At 39.2% G+C, this 21,786-nt stretch overlaps 1 protein-coding gene across 1 annotated transcript in view; it reads left to right on the top strand.

The window, feature by feature from the left end:
- The window catches only part of BLTP3B (bridge-like lipid transfer protein family member 3B), a 75,116-nt gene extending 53,878 nt beyond the window's left edge, over positions 1–21,238 (top strand). Inside the window, 8 exon segments of the mRNA XM_005305243.5 lie at positions 1,225–2,729; positions 3,828–4,003; positions 5,957–6,093; positions 7,752–7,902; positions 13,503–13,759; positions 16,034–16,142; positions 18,895–19,076; positions 20,003–21,238. Of these exon segments, the coding sequence (XP_005305300.2) occupies positions 1,225–2,729; positions 3,828–4,003; positions 5,957–6,093; positions 7,752–7,902; positions 13,503–13,759; positions 16,034–16,142; positions 18,895–19,076; positions 20,003–20,131 (2,646 nt within the window). The 3' untranslated portion in view covers positions 20,132–21,238.
- Positions 21,239–21,786: the final 548 nt, after the last annotated feature.

Here is a 21,786-nt window from a genome sequence, read left to right as displayed (position 1 = left end):
GGAGGCAGCATGCAGAGCTGCCTAGCCACATCTCTGCCTAGGGCAGTGACTCTCAACCACGGGTCTGGGGGGGGGGGGGCCGCCAAGCAGAGCCAGTGTTAGACTTCCTGGGATCCAGAGCTGAAAACTGAAGCCCCACCACATGGGGCTGAAGCCCAGGGCCCTGAGCCCCAACACCCAAGGCTGAAGCCAAAGCCTGAGCAATGTAGCTTTGTGGGGCCCCTGTGGTATGGGGCCCCAGGCAGTTGCCCTGCTTGCTACCCCCTAACACTGGCCCTGGCTTTTATATGTAGAAAACTAGTTATTGTGGCACAGGTGCGCCATGGTTTTTTTATAGCATGTTGAGGGGCCTCAGAAAGAAAAAGGTTGAGAACCCCTGGCCTAGAGGACATGTCATCGCTTGTGGGGAGCCACCCGAGGTGAGCACCACCCGGGTATGGCACCCCGTGCCCCAACCCCCTGTCCTGAGCCCCCTCCTGCACCCAAACTTCCTTCCCCCTTACTTAACCGGAATTTTTCACTTACTGGCACTCCCCACTACCCCAACAGGCCAGATAACAAAGCTTTTACTGTACCTGGGTGGTGTCCCATTGATCCCACTGGGATTATGTGTGGTGTCAGGGATCTGTGTTAGCAGATCCTGATACAAGATCAGGGTCTAAAATATTATTTCCTTTTTTACACGTGGACTGTAAAGATGTGCAATACGAGATTATTCTAGCACCCTGTGGAATACTTCAAGGTTTAAGAGTTCTAATAAATTTACTTTTATAATAGCAAAAAAAATTGTTAATGCAACATTAAGGCTGAGATGTTCAGCTAACTTTAAAACAATTGAACAGATTTTTCATTAAACTGTCTAGGTTAGCTCAGAGGTGATTTTGTAAAGCATTAGAAACTTCAGCCCAGTGTAACCATCCTGCATATTTCAAAAAAGAAAAGCTAGAGGCCCTGTCATGGACATTGCATGGACATTGAGATTCATGGCAATTTTCTTATGAACAGATTTGTGTGTCATGGCCTTGGTCGAAATTTGGGAAACCCAGATGAAAAACTGAAGAACTAGGAGCCTGGCCTCTCTTGTTCTCTATTAGTGTACCTGTCATCCTACAAAACTTTAACTTCATTCATTTATTTTACCTCACATAAGTATTGTTTTCTTTAAAACTGTGTGTACCTTTTATAATCTACTTTGTAACTAGATGAATATATTTTCTATTGCAGTTTATCATTCCCTCTGAAAAGAAACCTGAAATCCATAAAGATCAGCCACGTGCAATTTCTATTCAGAGTTCTGAAATGATTGCTACAAACACAAGGCACTCGCCAAACTGTAGGCACTCTGACCTGGAAGCCTTGTTCCAGAACTTCAAAGATTGTGAATTTTTCAGTAGAACTTTCACCAACTTTCCCAAATCTCATGACAGTTTTAATCTTCTGCACCCAATCTTCCAGAGACATGCTCATGAACAAGATACTAAGTTGCATGATGTTTATAAAGGTTATATCACCCCAAAGCTAAATAAATATGCACTAAAAACATCTGCTGCAACTGATGTCTGGGCTGTGCATTTTTCCCAATTTTGGATAGATTATGAAGGAATGAAAAGTGGGAAAGGCCGACCAATAAGCTTTGTGGATTCATTCCCACTCTCCCTTTGGGTTTGCCAGCCAACGAGATTTGCACAGTCACAAAAGGAACTCTTTTCTTATTATCAGACACCTTTTAACATTCAAAGAAGTGACTCTAGTGACCTAGCTAATAGACTTCAGCGCAAAAAACTTTTGAGGGAATATTATAGCACTGAGACAGAGCCCTTGACCAATGGCATTCAAAAGCTTCATCCTTCAGACAGCACTTCGGGAGTTCTGTCTGCAAGTTCTTCCTCTGATGCAGATGTACATGTCCTTGTTCATATTCAAAAACATGTGAGCATGCAAATCAATCATTACCAGTTCCATTTCTTATTGTTGCTCCATGACTCCCTTGTATTGCTCCTGGAAAACCTAAGGAAAGATGTAGAAGCAGTGACAGGCAAACCTGCCCAGCAAACAGATGTCTGCATTGGGATCTTACTTGAAAGTGCAGAAATAGCTCTATTGCTCCATCCAGTGGCTCAAGCAAAACCCTGCAAGTCTCCAGTTTTGGAAGAAGAAAGTCTCATGACAGAAGATCTTTCACCTTTGGAAAATGAGGAAACTCTTGTATCAGAGAGTAAACTAATAACTAATGATATAACACAGACTGATAGTGTGGATATTAATTATGAAACTGAGTCCGTGAGCACTGAGGTTAACAAAGTCATTTTGATGGACCCCCTTCTTTTTAAATCAGATAGGGATATGGATTTTCAGAAGGGAATATCATTTTCAGATGATGCATTGGATACGTGTTTGGGGAAAACAAATGAAGATGATTGTAGTGGACTTTTTAGTAGGAGTGATTCAGAAGAAGTTTGTGTTGCATTAAGTGACAAAAGTAACTTGTATTCTAGGGATTTGGTGAATGTTTTAAATAACAGAGAAGATTCTATTGAGTTATTCACTGATAAAGAGGATGATAAAAATATTTTTTCAAATAAGTTAACTGATCAGAAAAGTGGAACTGAAGGCTCTCCTGTTAAAGTGGCAGATTTAGAACCAGAAACAGCCTTACAATCTGAAGAGCTTGCAATCAACAAAGAAAAAGTGTCCACAGTTAGAATGCTTGCAACCCAGTCTACATTAAGGTATAAAAGATTTTATATTTTAATTAGTGGAAAAGTTAGTTGATAGTACAAGTCAAATAAAATTAATAATTGTCAGAGATCAGGGATCAGCAACCTTTGGCACGCAGCCCGTCAGGAAAAGCCGCTGGCAGGCCAGGATGGTTTGTTTACCTGCGATGTCCACAGATTCAGCCGATTGCAGCTTCCACTGGCCGAAGTTCGCCGCTCCAGGCCAATGGGGGCTGCGGGAAGCGGTGCGGGCCGAGGGATGTGCTGGCCGCTGCTTCCCGCAGCCCCCATTGGCCTGGAGCAGTGAAGCGTGGCCAGTGGGAGCTGTGATCAGCTGAACCTGCGGATGCTGCAGGTAAACAAACTGGCCCGGCCCGCCAATGGCTTTCCCTGATGGGCTGTGTGCCAAAGGTTGCCGATCCTTGCCATAGATAATAGAGCTGAGAATTTAGTAGTTCAAAACAGATATCATTTTAAGCATTAATAAATTCTGTAGATATGCAGTGACAGTAGAATCCCCCAATAAATTAGGGTTAAAAATTGAACATTCTGTTTAACTAAACATTTAATTGTTTACAGAATACTGTATTTTCATATTCTTGAATAAATAGTTGTGAAAAATATAAATAATTGACGCATGTCTACAACGTAATTTACAGACCACGGTGAATGAATGCTCTACTTTGTTTACCTCTATTTTTTTTCCCCCTAAGGCAGTGTTTCCCAAATGTGGAATGCTGCTTGTGTAGGGAAAGCCCCTGGCGGGCCGGGCTGGTTTGTTTACCTGCCCCGTCCGCAGGTTCCGCCGATCGCGGCTCCCACTGGCCGCAGTTCGCTGCTCCAGGCCAATAGGGCTCCAGGCCAGTGGGAGCCGCGATCAGCGGAACCTGCGGACAGGGCAGGTAAACAAACCGGCCCAGCCCTACAGGGGCTTTCCCTACACAAGAGGCGTCCCAAGTTTGGGAAAGACTGCCCTAAGGATTACAGAATTATTTTGTATTACATACCAATGTTTCTTTAATTTTGTTCCTGTGTTGGAGGATTTTGATTTCTTTTCTAGAATTCTTTTCATTTTAAGTAATAATTTCCTAATATCTTTATATTAAAAAGTGGAAAGCCTAAGGAACGCTGCCAGTCCAACCTCCCTGCATTCTCTGTTTCTTATAAGAACATGAAGAGAAGTCCATCACAAGTCTCTTTGGATACCATTTCTATTGATAGTATGCTGTTAGAAGAACATTTGCTAGAGAGTGATGGAAGTGACAGCCAAAGCTTTATGGAGAAAGGTAAACAAATTTAATAAAATAATTACATACAATACATGAAAGTATTATCTAATAGTGTGCTAACAGGATATAGTGGGCTAAATCCTGTTTGGTTTACTCAAGCAGTTCTATTTACTGTACCAGTTGGTGGCACCAAATATTTTCCTACTTAAATGAAAGATATAATTTAAAAATAAACTGACAATTGACTCAGTTATTACCTCTTTCAAGGGTGGTGGTTGTGGTGGTTTTTGTTTTGTTTTGGTTGTTTTGGAGGAGGGAACCAAATTATAGTGCTATTGTAGGACCAGGAATTCCTTGGAATTACTCCTATTAGTGGACTGTAGGCCAGCAGTAGATGTTTGCAGGATTGGACTCTAAATTATGGTGGTGTTTTACCATTGCAAATGTGTATCAAGATTTTTGGTTTTAAAAATGTGGGGATGGGTAAGTGGTTTTCTTTGGCATTAACACTAGCAATGCTAATAACCGAACAGACAGATTTGACTCTCTCCTCATGGTGCAGTTTGTATTTATTGGCTGAATTCTGCTATCAGGTGGATGTCCAACTTCTGATTATTTCAGTGGGAGTCATTTGTGGGTATCTGAGGGAGAAATTTGGCCTGATGTTGAATATCTGTTAGTTTTAGATAATCTGTAGTACTGTGGGGTTATGTAAATTATGATGAGCTTCTAAGAGAAGGCCGATGAAATAATTTAGTTAAAAAGTAACATATACACTAGCAAGACTCTAAAAAGGTCAGTTTCCTCTGTACTCCTATCTTCCATCTGAATAGAAAAGTATTCTCAGCCCATATGTTCTTAACAAAATAAAGCTTTAACAAAAGAAAATAATATAGCCTGACTGAGTATTTCTATAAACAGAAGAACTGTAGCCACTTACACTAAAGGCTTTGAAAATGTATCTATACATATCAGTAACTTTTGGAGGACTTTAACAAACTTCCCACAGGGTGAAATTCACTTCTGTTGTGGAAGACCAGAGCAGAGCCCTTCTCCCCTCTCTAAGGTCTGGCCTACACTAGAGGGGGGGATCGATCTAAGATACGCAACTTCAGCTACGAGAATAGCGTAGCTGAAGTTAACTTATCTTAGTTCGACTTACCTCGTGTCCTCACGGCGCAGGGTCGATTGCCGTGGCTCCCCCGTCGACTTTGCTTCCGCCTCACGCCAAGCTGGAGTTCAGCAATCGACGGGAGAGCAATCAGGGATCGATTTATTGCGTCTACACTACACGCAATAAATCGATCCCCGATAGATTGATCGCTACCTGCAATCCGGCGGGTAGTGTAGACATACCCTAAAAGTACATGAAATGGCCATATAGGGGGCTTGTACATCCCCTCTGCACTGTGAAAGATCTCTGTGCCAGCCCATGTATACTGGCATGGAAGCCACAATGAATTGGCTGCGTTGGGCAGGAAAGGGGTCATATGTTCATGTGGATCCAGTATCCTGTGTAAAAGACATGGAAGAGCTATAGGTGCTATTCCACCCTACAAGCTGGAATAGCAAGCAGTCCACACCATGGCTGCATGGGTTGAAAGGGTGGATTTCATCTCCCTAATTGCTCCACCGTCATACAGTCTGAATACTTGGATTCTGTGTAGATGGAGTGGATTTCACCCAGAGAATATTTTGTGAGAGAGAGATTAGGTGTATAGATAGATAGATCAATAAGAACATAGACAAATTAAGAAATTTCCTTTTGTATTGCCAGTGCTAACTAACAATCAGTTTGCCACATGAGCTTAGTGACATGACAAAAATCAGTATACCTATTATTTGATTAATTTATTTATTTATTATAGTTTTGTTTATTAATAATTATCCAAATAAAAGCTTTTATAAAAGGTTTAAATATTATTATACATATCTTAATATTAATGCATGAACAATTCAGATTACATTATATTGACCTTTCATATTTTTCTGATGATATGCATATGGAAGCTATCACAGGCATGAATTACCAAAGGCCAGCAGAAAGCGTGCAAGACGAAGTCACAGGAGTTGACAATTATGGTGGGTCATCTCCAGATGCCATCAGTGCAGCTTCAGAGAGTGCTCAAGAGACTAATGAAGAAATGGTAATGTTATTGAAATTCATTAAAGGAGCAAGTTTAGTAAATTAAACAGTAACTGACATGAAAGTGGTGCTGAAATATTTGTTTTTTCTTTTAAAGGTGACTTGAAAATCGTTTTTAAAATTCATTAGCTATGTAGATTTATATTCTGAATGCTCCAATAACAAGTAAGGGTGAATGTAAACACATAATTGATTTTAGATTTTTCTTCTTTTTAGGGTCTCTGAAATTGAAGATTAACTACTTCTGTTCCAAGTAATGCCCAGTATGTACTATGCTGGTGGCATTACACCCACTTTGGAGACCTGGAGTATGGAGATGTCCTCTTGAAAGGTCAGTTAAGTGGCTTTTTTCTTTTTTAATATATGGCATGGTTTTGTGAATTTTTTTAATATGAATATATATATAACCCAAAGTGTAGAACATATTTATTGTAATCTTTGTGTCACCATGCCCTGTAGTTTAATCATAATAATAATAAAAAAAAAAAAAGCCACTTTTCTAACCATCTCCCCTCCCAAGGCAATCTCCATGCACTGATAGAGTTCCATGGTGGTTGCATCTCCTCTTTCTATTTAGCTGTCCATTTATACCATGCTCATCACTGTGGTTATCTGAGGTTCTTGCATAGTAAATTATTATCATAATTCAGAGTAGTAATCTGAGGGTACAGGACACCTAAAAAAGAGAAACATGCTTTTGAAATCAGTTTTGTGCAGACTTCCCTCCTACACTCCCTTTGGAAACATTCAGCATATAACTCTACAGTTGCTGAGTTTTTAAAAAACATTTGCAAATTATCTTTTTAAAGAAAACCTTACTTAACAAATGATTAGATATATACACTTCTGAGTAAGTATCTTTTTGGGTCAGTTTTCAATAATAGTCTTGACATTTGTGTATGTAAATAATAAAGAATGTGTGAAAACAGAATCTGTGTGTGCAAATTAAGTGTGTGCAAATTCCATTTTAACTTGTAGTTTTCTATTTGTAGAAGATGAGTTGAGGCCCCTTAGAAAACTTGGCCCGTAATAATAAAAATAATTAGCATATATTTCAAAAAGTGGCACCAAGACTTGACGTTTTGAAGCTGTTGACTACATTTGTTGCCTGACAACAAGGTATTAAAATTTAATAAAATAAGAGGAAAGGGCAGACTAGTAGAAGAGCACAGTGCATTACCGTGCAGTATCAGAGTTTGGGACTCGAGCTAGGGTTCCTCTCTCTGGCTTTGATTCAGCATTTGAATGGTGTCAGCTACTCACATGCTTAATATAAGGCACATGCTTAAGGTACTATAGGTATGACTAAAGCAGCATATTCAGTGTCTTGGGGGAACCATCTCATGTTGTTGTGACCCTTCTGGCTATTTCCAAATCAGTATCGATGGGCTGCAGGGGGGAATAGCATCTGCTTTTCATTGTGCATCAACTAGTTTATTATAGGGTGGAAGGTGAGGAAATAAAAAGCGAAAAATAACTGTTCTTTGTGTCTCTGAGTACCTCTCTGGTGAGTGGGGGGAAAAGTGGGTGGATAAGGAGCCTGAATTCCAAAATGTTTGTTTGAATTGCTTTGATACGAGTTTCCTTTTGTAATATTTGAATGTTGTAATTTTAAAAAATTTAATTTATAATCTCAGTTGTATCTTAACTTGTTGATAGATGTCTGTTGTGGTTTTTAAAATCTTTGGCGTTAATGGTGAAATTGACATCAAAGGTGAAGACACAGAAGTATGCCTTCAGGTGAATCAGGTGATACCAAGCCAGTTGGGCAATATCAGTGTTCGACATTATCTTTGCAACAGAACTGTGGGTAAGAATTAACAAGAGATTTCAGTTCCACTCTCACTATTGAATTTGAGTTGAAAAAACATTTGTTTTTACTATGAAAGAGTTATTGGAAGTTTTATGGTTGTCTTCCCTCTAATACATAATCATATAAAAATATCTGTATTAGTCTCAAACTTAAAATACCAAAAAAGCCTTGTGATTCTATTCCAATTACCTTCTTTCTTAATTATCAAGCAGTGAGTGGTAGGGGAATAAAAATAGAACTGCTCAGGATGGTGTGAGTAAAAAAACAAAACAAAAACCAAATGAATTACATTGAATTCTGCTGATTCACTTTTTATCAAATATCCTGCATTAGATTGTTGATATTTTATAAAGCTGGAACTTCATTATTATCACTCTCTAACTTTTTTTAATTTGAGTATTTCTTGGTCTGGTGAGCCTTCAATGAGAGCAGATCATTCTTTACTTCAAAATAACTTCAAAAATTCTAGTCTATGGAAATACATCTCAACACGCACACTTCATGTTAATTTTAAATTTCTTATTTAAGGAAAGTTACTATCTAGCCCTGTACCTGGAGGGATGAGGTGCAATTATATATATATTTTTTAAAAGCTTGATAAGATTCTGATGCTTAAATGCTGCAGCTGTGAAAGATTATTATAGTATTGCATTGCCATTTAATAGCACATTAATCATGCTTTTGCAATGAATATGTCTACCTAGTCCAGAATTACTTTTGCAGTAGGTCCAAATATGTCTCTATTTCTGGAGCTCTACACATCAAAATAAATAGAACTCTGTAGTGGTATGTATCTCTTGAATGTATCATGTGATCATCATTGGTACCTTATTTCAATTGAATTAATTGCCTCTGTCCATAAATCAGATGTACAATTCCATAGAGATCACTAGTTCTGTGGAGCATGGCTTTGCTTCTTTAGAGATATCCCCAGGTACATTGCAATGAAGGAAAATCCTGTGGAGCTCGGGATATGTATGAGGGTGTAAACCTTGATAAAAGCAATGTAGCAGAATGAGCTGGAAGACACTTAAAAAGTTACTTTTTTGGCAAATGCATAGTCAAGTATAGTTGGGGAGAATAAGGGATAGCATAGGGAAAGGAAATTAAAATAGAAATAGGAAAATAATTATGATCCAAAATTTGGTTCCTGGTTAGTCGTACTTGAATGACTTTAAATTAAATCCACCTGTAACTGTTTCCGATTTCCCAGTTTGAAATTGTTGGAATGTACCTAGAGAACTGGGGAGGTTTAATTGAAAACATCTAAATTAATATTTAAAATTAATCCCTCTGTTGTGAAAAGGATAAATTTGAAGTAAGGGCCAGAATCTCCGCATAGTTCAATTGACTTCACTTGAGTTATATCAGTAAGCATATTTCAATTGACTACCATCTGAGCATCTGGCCCAGTAAGTCTCCTCTTTTGTCATGATACTCAATGTGAATAGTATAGTACAGCTTAAAAATATTTGAATGCAAGCCTTACAAGTTATAGCTACATAACAATCAGCCAGTAAACTGATTCAAAAGGATTTTAACTATTCTTTTTGGTACTAGTTATTTTTAGTATGTTAAACCTGAAGAGATAATAAGTAAGGAAAAGATCTATTTCTTTTGCATAGCAAATGGATAAATATTGAAATTTTATCTAATATTTCTGACCATCTTCCTTTTATAGAAATGCCCAATTCAGAGTGTCAGTTGCCCTCTAGTAGGTAGAGATATTGAGACTAATAATCAGAAACTGCTGCTCTATTTTATTAGTACGCACTCCTGTTCCCATTGAAGTAATGGGAGCAGCATCTGGCCCTTTATTCTAGCTATTAAATTGTTACCGTTTTCTCAGTACCAGTTACTTTCTTTTTTACACATTAAGGCTTCGATTCAGAAAAATATCCCTTCTTCAAGTGGTTGCATACTTGTATTCCACTCAGGTTTATTTATGCCCAGCACACCAGAGCCAGAGAGTTTTCTGTAGCAGTACCTGTTGGGGTGGCGCACACGCCTGGCACATCCTTGTGGCCTCTCCTGAGGCTATATAAGGGCTCTACTGCCCCAACCTCCCTCAGTTCCTTCTCACCATCTGTGGCCTGAGTCAGAGCTACCTGTGAGGTTTACCTCACATTTTTTTTCTTTTGATGCCTCATAAGCTTGTGGTGGCGGTACAGCAATAATGCTGGTGCTGGAACTGTGTCAGCAAATTCAGCTTTCTGCTTTTCCTGTAAATAGTTAGAACCCAGTAGTTAGGTTTCCTTCATTGTTTTAACTAGTTATGAATTAGTTTTTGGTGTGATGCACCGATGGCATGCAGTGCTCACCGAGCTTTAAGCACTGCTTGTCTTGAGAGGTGTCTATTCGCAATAGCGACCCCTCATGCTCTGCCTTTTGTGCCTCAGTAAGGAACATATTAAAGAGAGGTGCAGTATCTGCCATTCTTTTCAAAAACAGAACACAGATATCCAAAAATGTAGGCCTCAAGCAACACTTTATGAAGCAAGCACTGAAACCTGCCTCGGAGTCAGGGCCTTCAACTGCACATCCTGCCTCTTGCATGTAATCTGTTATGGAGGCTGCAGTGATCTCTGACAGATCCCTGGACTCAGACTCTTTTCCTTGGAGAAAGAGAGGTCAGTTGTCTTCAGGGCTTCCCGGAAAGAGGACCCATAAAACATATTGGAGCCCCTCCAGGCTGAAGAAATATGGTGGTGGTTCTTCTTTGAAGGAGGACTGGAAACATTGTCGGGACTCCTTGGGTACTCATGTACAACTGGGCTGTCAACCTGTCTCTCCCCAGCACTGCAGCGGGAAGGTATTGGTACTGTACCATCAACTCTGGTACTGGCTATGGGATAGCTGTTGAGTCCAGTACAAGAGAGACAGTTCCAGCACCAGCATTATTGGTGGTACCACCATCACAAGTTTGTGGCATCAAAAGTCTCTCTATGTCTTTCTCTCATGGATTCTTCCTGTGGTACAGGAGTCCTTTGAAGTGAAGGCATCTCCTGCGGCTCCCAGCCCATTTGGATCTTTGGCTCCAGTACAGAGATTTAGTGGTATCAGTGCCAGTATCAGCCAAGAAACATGACAAAGACTAAATCCTGGCATCTTCGGCACCGATGCATATCGTGTACCAGTGTGATCTTCGGCTTTGGCATCTGCCTTCAATCAACAAGTCACCTACTTCCATGTGTAAGTGTTGACAAGTGACAAGATTCTGAGATTAGTAGTGGCAGGTCAACATTATCAATACACAGTACTTCCTTTTGTCCTGTCCTCAGCCCCACACATATTTATCAAGTATATGGCAATGGTAGTGGCCTACTGAAGGAGAAAGGGGATTTGTGTCTTCCCTTACCTAGATGATGTGTTAGTGCAAGGCAGATCCAAGCACCAGGTTCTCTCCCATGTCCAGCTTATCTATCTTTTCCATCGTCTATGACTCATGCTGAACAAGAGAGAGTCCACATTAATTCCCATACAAAAAATCAAATTAATTAGGCCCTACTCAATTCTACATATTCGATGGCTTTTCTCCCACAGGACAGGTTTCAGACTATTTACCAGTTATGCGCCTCTCTCAAGTTATACCCCACCACCACAGTCCAAGAATGTCTAGCGTTATTAGGCCACATGGCCTCATATATTTAAGTGACCCTGCATGCCAGGCTATGCGTGTGCATCCTTCAGGGGTGGCTGAAGTTAGTCCATTGACTGACCAGACACCGGTTGTACAAGTTGATCCAGGTTCCTCCTGGGTTCCCAATAATGGTGGATGGATAAGAAAAACATATGCAGAGGTGTGGTATTTGCTTGCCGCCACCTGATCAAGACAATCATTACTAATGCCTCTCTGATAGGGTGAGGTGCTTTCAGAGGTGGGTGTAGAATCCAAGTTTTATGGATAGAGCAAGTTGCAGCTCTTCATTTCAATATCCTCGAGCTTCGATCATTCATAGTGCTTGCTGTGCTTTTCTCCCTCACATCAAGGGCTCACCGACAATACAACTGCAATGTACTCTCTGCACAGACAGGGAGGGGCATGATCTGAACAGCTTTGTCAAGAAGCGATGAAATTCTGGCACTTTTGCATCAGGGAAGACATTGCTCCCATTGCTGCTCACTTACCTGGCTCCCAGAATCAATTGGGTGACCATCTCAGCAGGACAGTCTCCTGGAATCACAAATGATCCCTCAAGAACAGTGGGCTGAGGACCATCTTCAAAGCTTGGGATATTCATCAGTTGACCTATTCACAATGAAAGACAATAAGGAGTGCCGTCAATTTTTTCCTCAAGTGTGGGAGCTTCAGGCTCTAATGGCAGGACCTCCATGTGTGTTGTTTTCCAAGATAAAGAGCCTTGAGGCCTCAGTCTACATTTTTAACCAAAGTAGTTCCAGTGTTCCATCTCAGCAAACTATACTTACCTGTTTTTTCCCCCCCTGAAGCTGCACTCAAGTAGTGATAAAGAGCGACTTCATACTTTGGATAAGGTGAGCCACTGGCCTATTATCTGGACAGAACCAATCCTTTTAGGTTATCTCCTTGGCTTTGTGTCTCATTTGCTGACAATAAGAAAGGTAAGGTAGTTTCAGCACAGACAGTTTCCACGTGTATTACTTCCATGACGGCATTAAACACCCCTTTCTGGAGAGACTGTTAGCCTGAACCCTCATTGAATGGGCCATCTCAGCAGCCCTGCAAATGTCTAGCATTGGGATGGCCCTAAGAAATATTACCATTTGGTCCTTCTGTGCATGTTTTCATGCATCGTTATGCCATCATGACTGCTTCAAGAGCTGATGCAAATTTGGGAGAGCAATTCTGCCATCACTATTTAAGTAGATTCCAAGCCCCATCTCCTAATAGCACTGCTTGTGAGTCATCTGAGTGAAATACATATCTGCAACCACTTGAAGAAGAAAAAACGGTTACTTATCTTTATTGTGACTGTTCTTTAAGATGTGGTTTGCATGTGTATTCCACAACTGCCCATCTCAAAGAACAAGAGTTACGATACAGGTAAGTAATCATTTTGTTCAGGAGAGCACTTAGTTAAATGTGTTAAATATTCTCCTGAACATGGATAGACTTAAGTGCTTTCCTGAATCATAGTCTTAAGTAATTTATTCAAAACAAAACAAAACAAAACAAAAAGCTTGCGATGGGCTTGGTTTTGTATTTACTGTGCATACAGATCTCCCACTGAAGACAACACAAGTTTTGCATGCAGAAAGAATGCAGGATCCTTATATATACTGTTATGTCTATTACAAGCTACTTGTATGTACCGTTTATTGCTCCTTGTACTACTTTTAAATTATAAATTAAGAGATGAGGGGAAAAAAGGTGATAGAAAATTGCTCACAATAAATTATGCGTATGCACTATTATAATTCTGATTTATCTCAAGTATGGCGTTTTCTGAATAAAAAAATGAAATTGGTTAATTTGTTGGAAAACTAGTTATGTTTCTATTCCTCTTGTGATTATGTAACTACAATGCAGGTAGAAATGATTGCATAATGATTGCTTATTGGAGTGCCTTTTGTGTGCTCTAAAGTTTTAATCTTAATTTTGTTTTCTTCTACACTAGGTTCAGATCATAAATCTGTGGCTGGACCAATTAAGTCATCACCTGAAATTAATTTGAGATGGGAAAATGGGCCAAGTGCTGTAGTACACTCTCTACTGGCTGTAAAAAATGGCTTTCTACAGTGTCACGTGGAGAATTTTAGTGCTGAATTCCTAACATCTTCCCTCATGAACATTCAGCATTTTCTAGAAGATGAAACTGTTGCAGCAGTAATGCCTATGAAGATTAAAGTTTCTAATACAAGGATTAATTTAAAAGTATGTTAACTAGGAGCCATTTTGCTTCTCTTAACTGTTTAGACTGTATGTTCTTGTTTCTTTGCTGATAAGTTAGTAATCTGGATATAGTTAACTTCAAAGAAATTCATATCTTATTCTTTAAAGTCTTAATTGGATATTTACGATTAGATAACACTAAAGCAATTTTAAAAATCCATGAACTGGGTTAGCTCAATGGCTTGCCTAGAGGTAAATTTGGTGCATGACCAAACTGGTTATAGGAATTAATGTTTTATACTTTGTGTCTTTTTTTTCTTTACCATGTCATGGTCCCCAGAATAGCAGCAGCTGGGAATGTAACAGATAAGGTGTTCCAATTTCCCAAGGGTAGAGTGAGCCTTTTGTTGCTTTGCAGTAACACCTGCTTTCCAATCAAAATCAGCATTAACAGAGAAGTACGCTATAGGCTCATCAGCCCTCCTTCGAGGACAGTTGTGGTAATGAGAGCTTAGCATAGAAGGAGGAAAGAGGTTATGAGGACTCAAGTTCAATCCAGTTTACCTACTAACTAGAGCCCAGATTTCATGTTTTACCCTACCTAGAAATATTTACTAAATAATACAAGCCTTTCGCACTAGTGTGGCTTAAAATAGCAACATTAAGAGAACACCGCAGTGCAGTCTCCTAGTTTTTCCCCTAAAACACTTAAAGCAGACAATGATTTCACTGAGGGGCAGCCAGAAAGGCTGTTATAAGTGTAAGGAAGTTTGTTGTTGTTGGGTGTGGGGTTTTGTTTTGTTTGTTTTTTGGTTTGTGTTTTTTTTTTTTTTTTTTTTTTTTTTTTTTTAGAGATTTAGGGTTATAGTGTCACTGCTGCCAAAAATAAAAAAAAACCCTCAGACACAAATAGCCTTGGAAATTTTCAAAACAGTGAGAGATGCAAGGGACTCAATTCCCAAATTTGGGACCCAAGATAGGGGGTGCCTAATTCTACATTTGGGGCTCAAACCTAAACTGTGCCACAGTCGGGCTTAAATTTAAGCGCTGCTTTAAGTTGCACCAGTTAGGGCAGTTTCCATTCTGCCAGCTCAAGGGTGCAGCAAAGTTCTGATTCCCTCCCTGTTCCAACAGCTCCTTGTATGGTGGCCTCACACCATCTGAGGAATGTCTGTGCTAGGGAAATTTTCAACTGCTTGCTTAGGCAATTTTTAAGTGCCATTTGTGCCATTGGAGCAGCACAAAGGGCACTTAGTGAAGGCTTTTGCAGCTCAAATTGTCACTTAAGCACCAAGTTGAGTGCCCAGATTCAGGAATGACTGCTTTAACATATATTCCCCTCATTTTGAAAACTGGGCTTCTGTATTTTCCTGGGAGGGAGGGCAGGCTCAGGCAAAGTTTTTGACAAAATAGTCAATTTTGTAGGTAAAGACTGTACATTAAGCTGTTATTAATAAGAGGTTATGGGCAGTGAAGAATTCACTGTGCAACCCTCACCAAGTCACCATGAAGTCAATCAGTTCTTCACTTTATGGCTGGATTGCCCATTTAGTGGGATATTTTCTTTGCATTGAAGTTGGCACACTGTTTCCTGAGTGAGTTTTGAGGGTTGTTTTTTCATACTGCAGTCTTCACTCTTTGAAAGAGCTGTCACACTTTAACAATTTGTTTTTGTTATTTATCTGCTGATGCTGATAATGCTGTTGATATGTTTTCTTTCTGCTGGCATTAGACAAGTTACTCTGCTTGACAGGAACAGTGAGCCGTAATTGAGGAGAAACCACCACAAGCAGTTCGAGGTTTCTTTTGTTTTTTGGCTGCAGTGGTATTGCTGAACTATGACAGCTTTCATCCCAATTTAAATTCTTTAAAAAAAAAAAAAATCTTTCCCCAAAGTATGGTAGATGCAGCCCTACTGTCTTTAAAGAGTTCAAGGGACAATCAGATGAGAGATTATATAGCACTGGTTTGTTAACTCCATTTCTGGTGAGGGCTCCTGTACTAAAGAATGTCTTGCTTTGCTTTGTTCTCATTGAGATATTCTAGTCAAACTATATATGCTGACTTCAGTGGGCTTTCATCAGACATACATTTGTCTCTTTGTGTTTCTGTAGTAATTTTAATGGTACTGACGTTTTGTAGATATCTGATTAGAAAATTCTGTCTGAATGCACTTCTAATGAGAGGGGTTTGGGGGTTTCATTAAGTCCGTTCAAATATGTTTAATTGCAGTTTTTAATTAGCTGGTTTGATTTCCTACCATTGATAAAGAGATACAACATTAAAAATCCTATTTTTATTACTTTTATTCTGTAGGATGACAGCCCACGTGATAATCTCTCAGCTCCTGAACCAGCCCCTGTAACACTGCATATTGACCTACTTTTGTTAGAGAGGAATGACGATGGCTCTTTTTGCATCAGAGGTGTGTATTGATACATTCTCCCCAAAATCTAACATATTAACAATTGAAAGTACATGCTGCTATATTTATGTAATGTTTCTACTTTGCGTGAACATTGTTTTGAACATGTAGCTAGTAATTAAAAGTGAGTTACCCCACAGAATTGCTAATAGCACTGTGGCTATGTCTACGCTGTGAGCTAGGGGTGTGATTCCTAGTTTGTGTACATGTACTGGTACTAGCTCAGAGCTAGTGTGAATATAAGAGGAATCACACCCCTCGCTCATAGCTTAGATGTAGCCACAGTGTACATTGTACATTAAAAATGAAACTTAATACAGTCTAGCCAGGGAAAACAATCCCTAATAGCAGTGTTTTGACTGTGGCCCTGGTCCTGCAAGTCAAACCAATGGATGCATAGTGGTTCATATCACTTCATAGTACATGTATTCAATTCCAGATTCATTCAGAGATGACTAAACACAATTTAACTGTCTAAATGTTGCAGAGAAGTGGTGACTTGTTATCTCAGCTATTTCTTATACATATATATTACAGGTAACTACATAATGAACAGCTAAGTACTGTTATTTATTACTACTTATTTGCATTGCAGTAGCACCTAGAATCCACAGCCCCATTGTGCCAGATTCTGTATGTATAATAAGGAAATAAGTTAAAGCATTGTATGACAGAATGCTGAACCAGCACTCTCATCACTGATTAACCTGTTACCTCACTGGGAGGGGGCTGATTAAGGAGAGGAGTCCCTGATTACCAGATCAGTTTGGAGCTCACAAACTAATTAGTCCATTAACAAGGAGAGTGGATAAAAGAGCACAGGAAGAAAGTGGGAGACAGAGAGAGGCAGAAGAGAGAGGGAGGCTGGGCCTGACAAAATGGAGTTCTCTGGGAGGAGGAGACACTTTTTCTCCCCCCTCCCTTTTGGAGAAAGGACAGTAAAACTGGATGAAATTGTAACTGCTGTGACTAACTGAATGTGGAAGGTGGTAGAGTAAAACACTAAATAAACTTAATGGTGGTATCTACATGAGGGAAGACCTCTGAACGATCTGTGTGAAGCAAAGAGGACAGGAACAATAGATACCTTATCAGATGTAGTTTAAAACAAAAAAAATTCTCTGTCTAGAACAAGTATCTGCTTGTGATTCTGTGTATTATGGAGGTACCATAGCAGATCCATAGGAAGGATTGCATTGAGATTTGCATCTAAAACTGGGATTTAACCTCTGTTACATATGAAAAACATACCTGTGTGCATACACTCATTTGTGTGCAAACATGTAGTTTGTCTGGGTGTGTGGACATACACTATATACACACAAATCATACTGCATAACAACATGCAATAAAGACTTATATTTAGAAGATGGGTCTTCACCACTTACCTTGCACAGCTACTTAATGAATCCACCTACACAAAGTGAGGATAGCGTGCATATTTTTTTGTTATACATCATCTGGTACATTAGAATTATGCTTCTTAGTCATCTTAGATGCTTCAAAACTGAAAACTGTGAGTGTTTATTATTGTATGTGCAAATATACAATTCTAAGGTCTCTTTCAATCATTTGTATTCTCCCAATTCGGTAAAATGTATTTAAGTTATAAAGTTCTCTCATGTTTCCCTATTCCTTTGGTATAGACGCCTCAGGTGTAGTGGATGCCAATGTGGAGGTCAAGTACCTTCAGCAATGAAGAGATGTGTGTATCTGTATACATAGTCATGAATCCTGAAGTATGTTTTTTTTTTTTTTTTTAATACAATGGCAAATTCATGTTGTTTAGAGAGAAATGTTTATGAAGATTTAGATTACTAAAAAACTGCACCTCTCATTTTGCCCTGCCTGCAAGTACGTTAAACACATGAGTGTATCTTTAATCATATTAAATAGAAGAAAGTTTCTTTAATGTTAAACTTGGAAATATTTAAAATTGTCTTGTGTTAAGGCCTGGTCCAGAAGGCTTTTCACACCATGTCTTCATATGTAAGTACAGGCCCCATCCTGACTGGAACCCTTGGGGTATGTCTACACTTCAGTTAAACACCCACGGATGACTTGGGTTCATGGGGCTTGGGCTGCGGGGCTGTACAATTGCAATGTAGACACTCAGGCTGGAGCCCAAGCTCTGGGACACCATGAGACAGGAAGATCTCAGTCTAGGCTCCAGCCTGAGCCTGAATGTTAACACCACAACTTTATAGCCCCGAAGCCCAAGCCCCAGGAACCCAAGTCAGCTGACATGGACCAGCTGTGGTTGTTTAACTGCAGCCTAGACATACCCTTAGGCACTATTGTAATACTGTTATTATTAATAAATGTGTAACAGACAAAACTCCCATTGACTTGAGTGCAAGTTACATGCATGTGACAATCCCAGTCTAAAATATTATTTAGATATACTTTTTGAATAGTTAGTTTCCTTATGTTTAGTTAACTAATCATTTAAAATATTTTTTCCATTATGATGATTTTTGACATTGTTCATATTTACTATTTCTTTCTTTAAGCTGCTGTGTGTGTGTGTGTGTGTACACTGGTACCAATGTGTGTGAGTATTATATATAACACACACACCTTTTTTCTCCCTTCTAAAATATATATCTTTTATTTTAATGTGATATTGACAAGAAGACGGAGGTATAATTTTAATGTTAAAATTGTACTTGTTGGCCATTTTAATTCAATATTAACAAGATTCAATAAAAACTAAACATTTCAAACTTCCTGCTGTGTTTCTATGAAACAGGTAATCAACCACTAAGCAATGATGTGTTGAATTACAAGAAATCGAGTGCTACAGTGCAGCAAGTGAGTGGCGTTACCAGAAACAAAACGCAGGATTATGTGTCTCAAGCCACACAGACTTCTCCAGAAATCCCCAGACCTTCTACATCAAGATGGACTACAGCTGATTTCCTCAAAGAGGAGGTAATGATAAACCTAAGTTAATTTTATTTTAATTTTATTAAATTGCATTGTAGTAATAAGCAATTAAAACTGTTTAATTGTTACAGATTATATATTTTGACTGTTAGAATATCATTTTGCTTGAGAAACTTGTTTTTGTGTGAACTTAGAAACAACAAGGCATAGACACCATACTATGGTTAAATGCAGAGGATGCAACTTTATTTAAAACTATTGTCTAATTGGGTTACCCATCCCAAAATAGCCGGCAGAGTTGTTCCAGTGTGGATCTCAACTGGTACCAATGTCCCGGGTATACCACAAACCTTAGGGGGAGTGTGAAGGCCATTGCCCCCTCTATACTCTCAAGCCTGCCCAGAGAGTCATCCTCCACACCAGAGGTAGGAGGGTTAAAATGAGATTGAGCTTCACCATGCAATATGTGTGCCCAGGACTCATGCCCAAACAGCTCAGTCACACCTTTCCTAATCCAGCCACACCAGAACCTGCCAAAGTTGAAATTGTGATTTAAACTTCCCAAACCAGACCTCTTGGATGCTGGGTGGCAGGTGAGAACCCACTCAGCAGTTTGCCATATCGTAAAAATCCCTTCTTAGACCCCAAAACTGGCAATCAGCCTAGCCCATGGCATCACCAGAGATCCAGCTACTAGATTAAGGGTGGGACTGACACAAGGAGCCCACAGTGGCAACCTTTCCTTGGCAGCAAACTGTTGCATCAACCCCCCTCCTGCTGCACTATCAGCAAATGTGAGCCAATCTTCTAGGTCCAGAACATGTCTCCACTGCATCCTACACCATCACAGCTGCACCTCAGCTAGCAGGGTGAGCATCTGCACCCAGCATTTGTAAATGTTACTCTGACAGGAGAAAGTTGCCAGTACACAGAAATACTAATGCCTTTCTTTTTCAATTTAATCATTTCAGCTTATTGAAGAAAACGAATGTCTTAAACAGGAACTAGCCAAGGCTAAAATGGCTCTGGCTGAGGTCCACATGGAAAAAGACACTCTGCTTCATCGTATAAAGAGGATGACTATTGAACATCAACAGTAGTGGATAATGTATTCCAAAAATTGCACTGGAGTAAGAAGGGCTGTATTTAAATACTGTTTGTGAATTAGTGGAAGAGTCTTTTGACATGAGCATAGAACAACGTATTTATGGAATAAATACTATTCTGAGAATTTACGAAGGATTAGGATTAGACACTGCAATTGTGTTTTTCTGTTTAGCCTTGTTTAAACTGCAGTGATGCAGGAAAAATCAGTTTATACTGTACTTTACTAATTTTCCTAACAACAAGGATATGATTCTCTTAATTTTAATAATATCGGAGGAAATGTTATCTGGGGAACAGATCTGATAATGAGATTGTTCAATGGGCAAGGGAAGATGTTTACATAAGTAATTGAGTAAAATGTGTGCCAGCATCCTTGATATATGGTATCTTTATTCGCTACGATAAAATGATTTTTACTGTTAACAAATATTTTAAAGGCGATTACATTTGCACTATAAACTGAATGGATCCCACTCTCTGGCCATTAAAACTTAATATAATTGGCCTCAAACTGGCCTAAAGTCAGTGTAACTGGCCCAGGCAGGATCACCAAGTTTAAGAGTAATCTTCCTGTAGCATAGATACTTACACTGCTCTCTTCCACTGCTGGTATACCTGAGTAAAGGATTGGGACCTTAGGACAAGGATCGTAGTATTGGATACCCCTGCCAGGCAAGTCCTTGGCTTTATTGTGGATATTGCAGTCTGGTGTAATTCAGATCATCACTTAAACTGTTCTCCCCCACGCAGAAGGACTTGTCATGCACAGAGACAGCAACGGACCAGGAGTCTGTGCAAGATGAGCTTTAGCCATCTTTACATACACCCCTGACCCATGTGCTGCATGGATCAGCCACGCCCAATGTATTTAAATATGTAACTGTTCATTTGTTAAAACAAAAACTTACTAGGATTAATAAATTGTATATTACTGTGTTTGAAAAAAACTTTAGAGAATCATTAATTACCCTGTTGAACTTGTGAAGTTACATGAAAGTGTAATTATGCAGTTTAAACTGTGGGTGATTTGTACAAATTGAACTATAATTTTCTGCTAAAAGAACTGATACAAATGTATAAATAAAAAAGCACAGAATACAGACTTTGAGTGTGCTTCTATCAGTTTTAGCAACAACAAACAAAAACAAGTACATTCCTTTGAGTCTTTGTTTTTGCTAGATGTAATTCACTGAATAATGTAACTAGTGACCTTGTTGCATCTGGCAACTGAAGACCTTTTAATTGATACTACACTTGTTGTTTCTGCACCATAGGTTATTTGAGGGAAGTTTTGTTTGCATATCTGCAAACAAATCTATCACAGTCTTTAATATCCTATGGTTTGACTTTGCATATTCAGACTATTGAACTGTTTTTAACTAAAGTTTAATGTAAGACATCTTGGAGTCACTGGAAACATCTGTTCAGTGTGCAGTGGCAGTCAAAAAAGCTAGCAGAATGTTCGGAACCATTAGGAAAGGGATAGATAATAAGAAAGCAAATATCATAATGCCACTATATAAATCCATGGTACGCCCACACTTGAATACTGCGTGCAGATCTGGTTGCTCCATCTCAAAAAAGATATATTAGAATTGGAAAAGGTACAGAGAGAGGCAACAAAAATGATTAGGGGTATGGAACAGTT

This window comes from Chrysemys picta, chromosome 1 (assembly GCF_011386835.1).
Source record: "Chrysemys picta bellii isolate R12L10 chromosome 1, ASM1138683v2, whole genome shotgun sequence".
Lineage (NCBI taxonomy): Eukaryota > Metazoa > Chordata > Testudines > Emydidae > Chrysemys > Chrysemys picta.
Note: the sequence above shows the minus strand (reverse complement) of the source record. Positions and strands in the feature narration are given on the sequence as shown.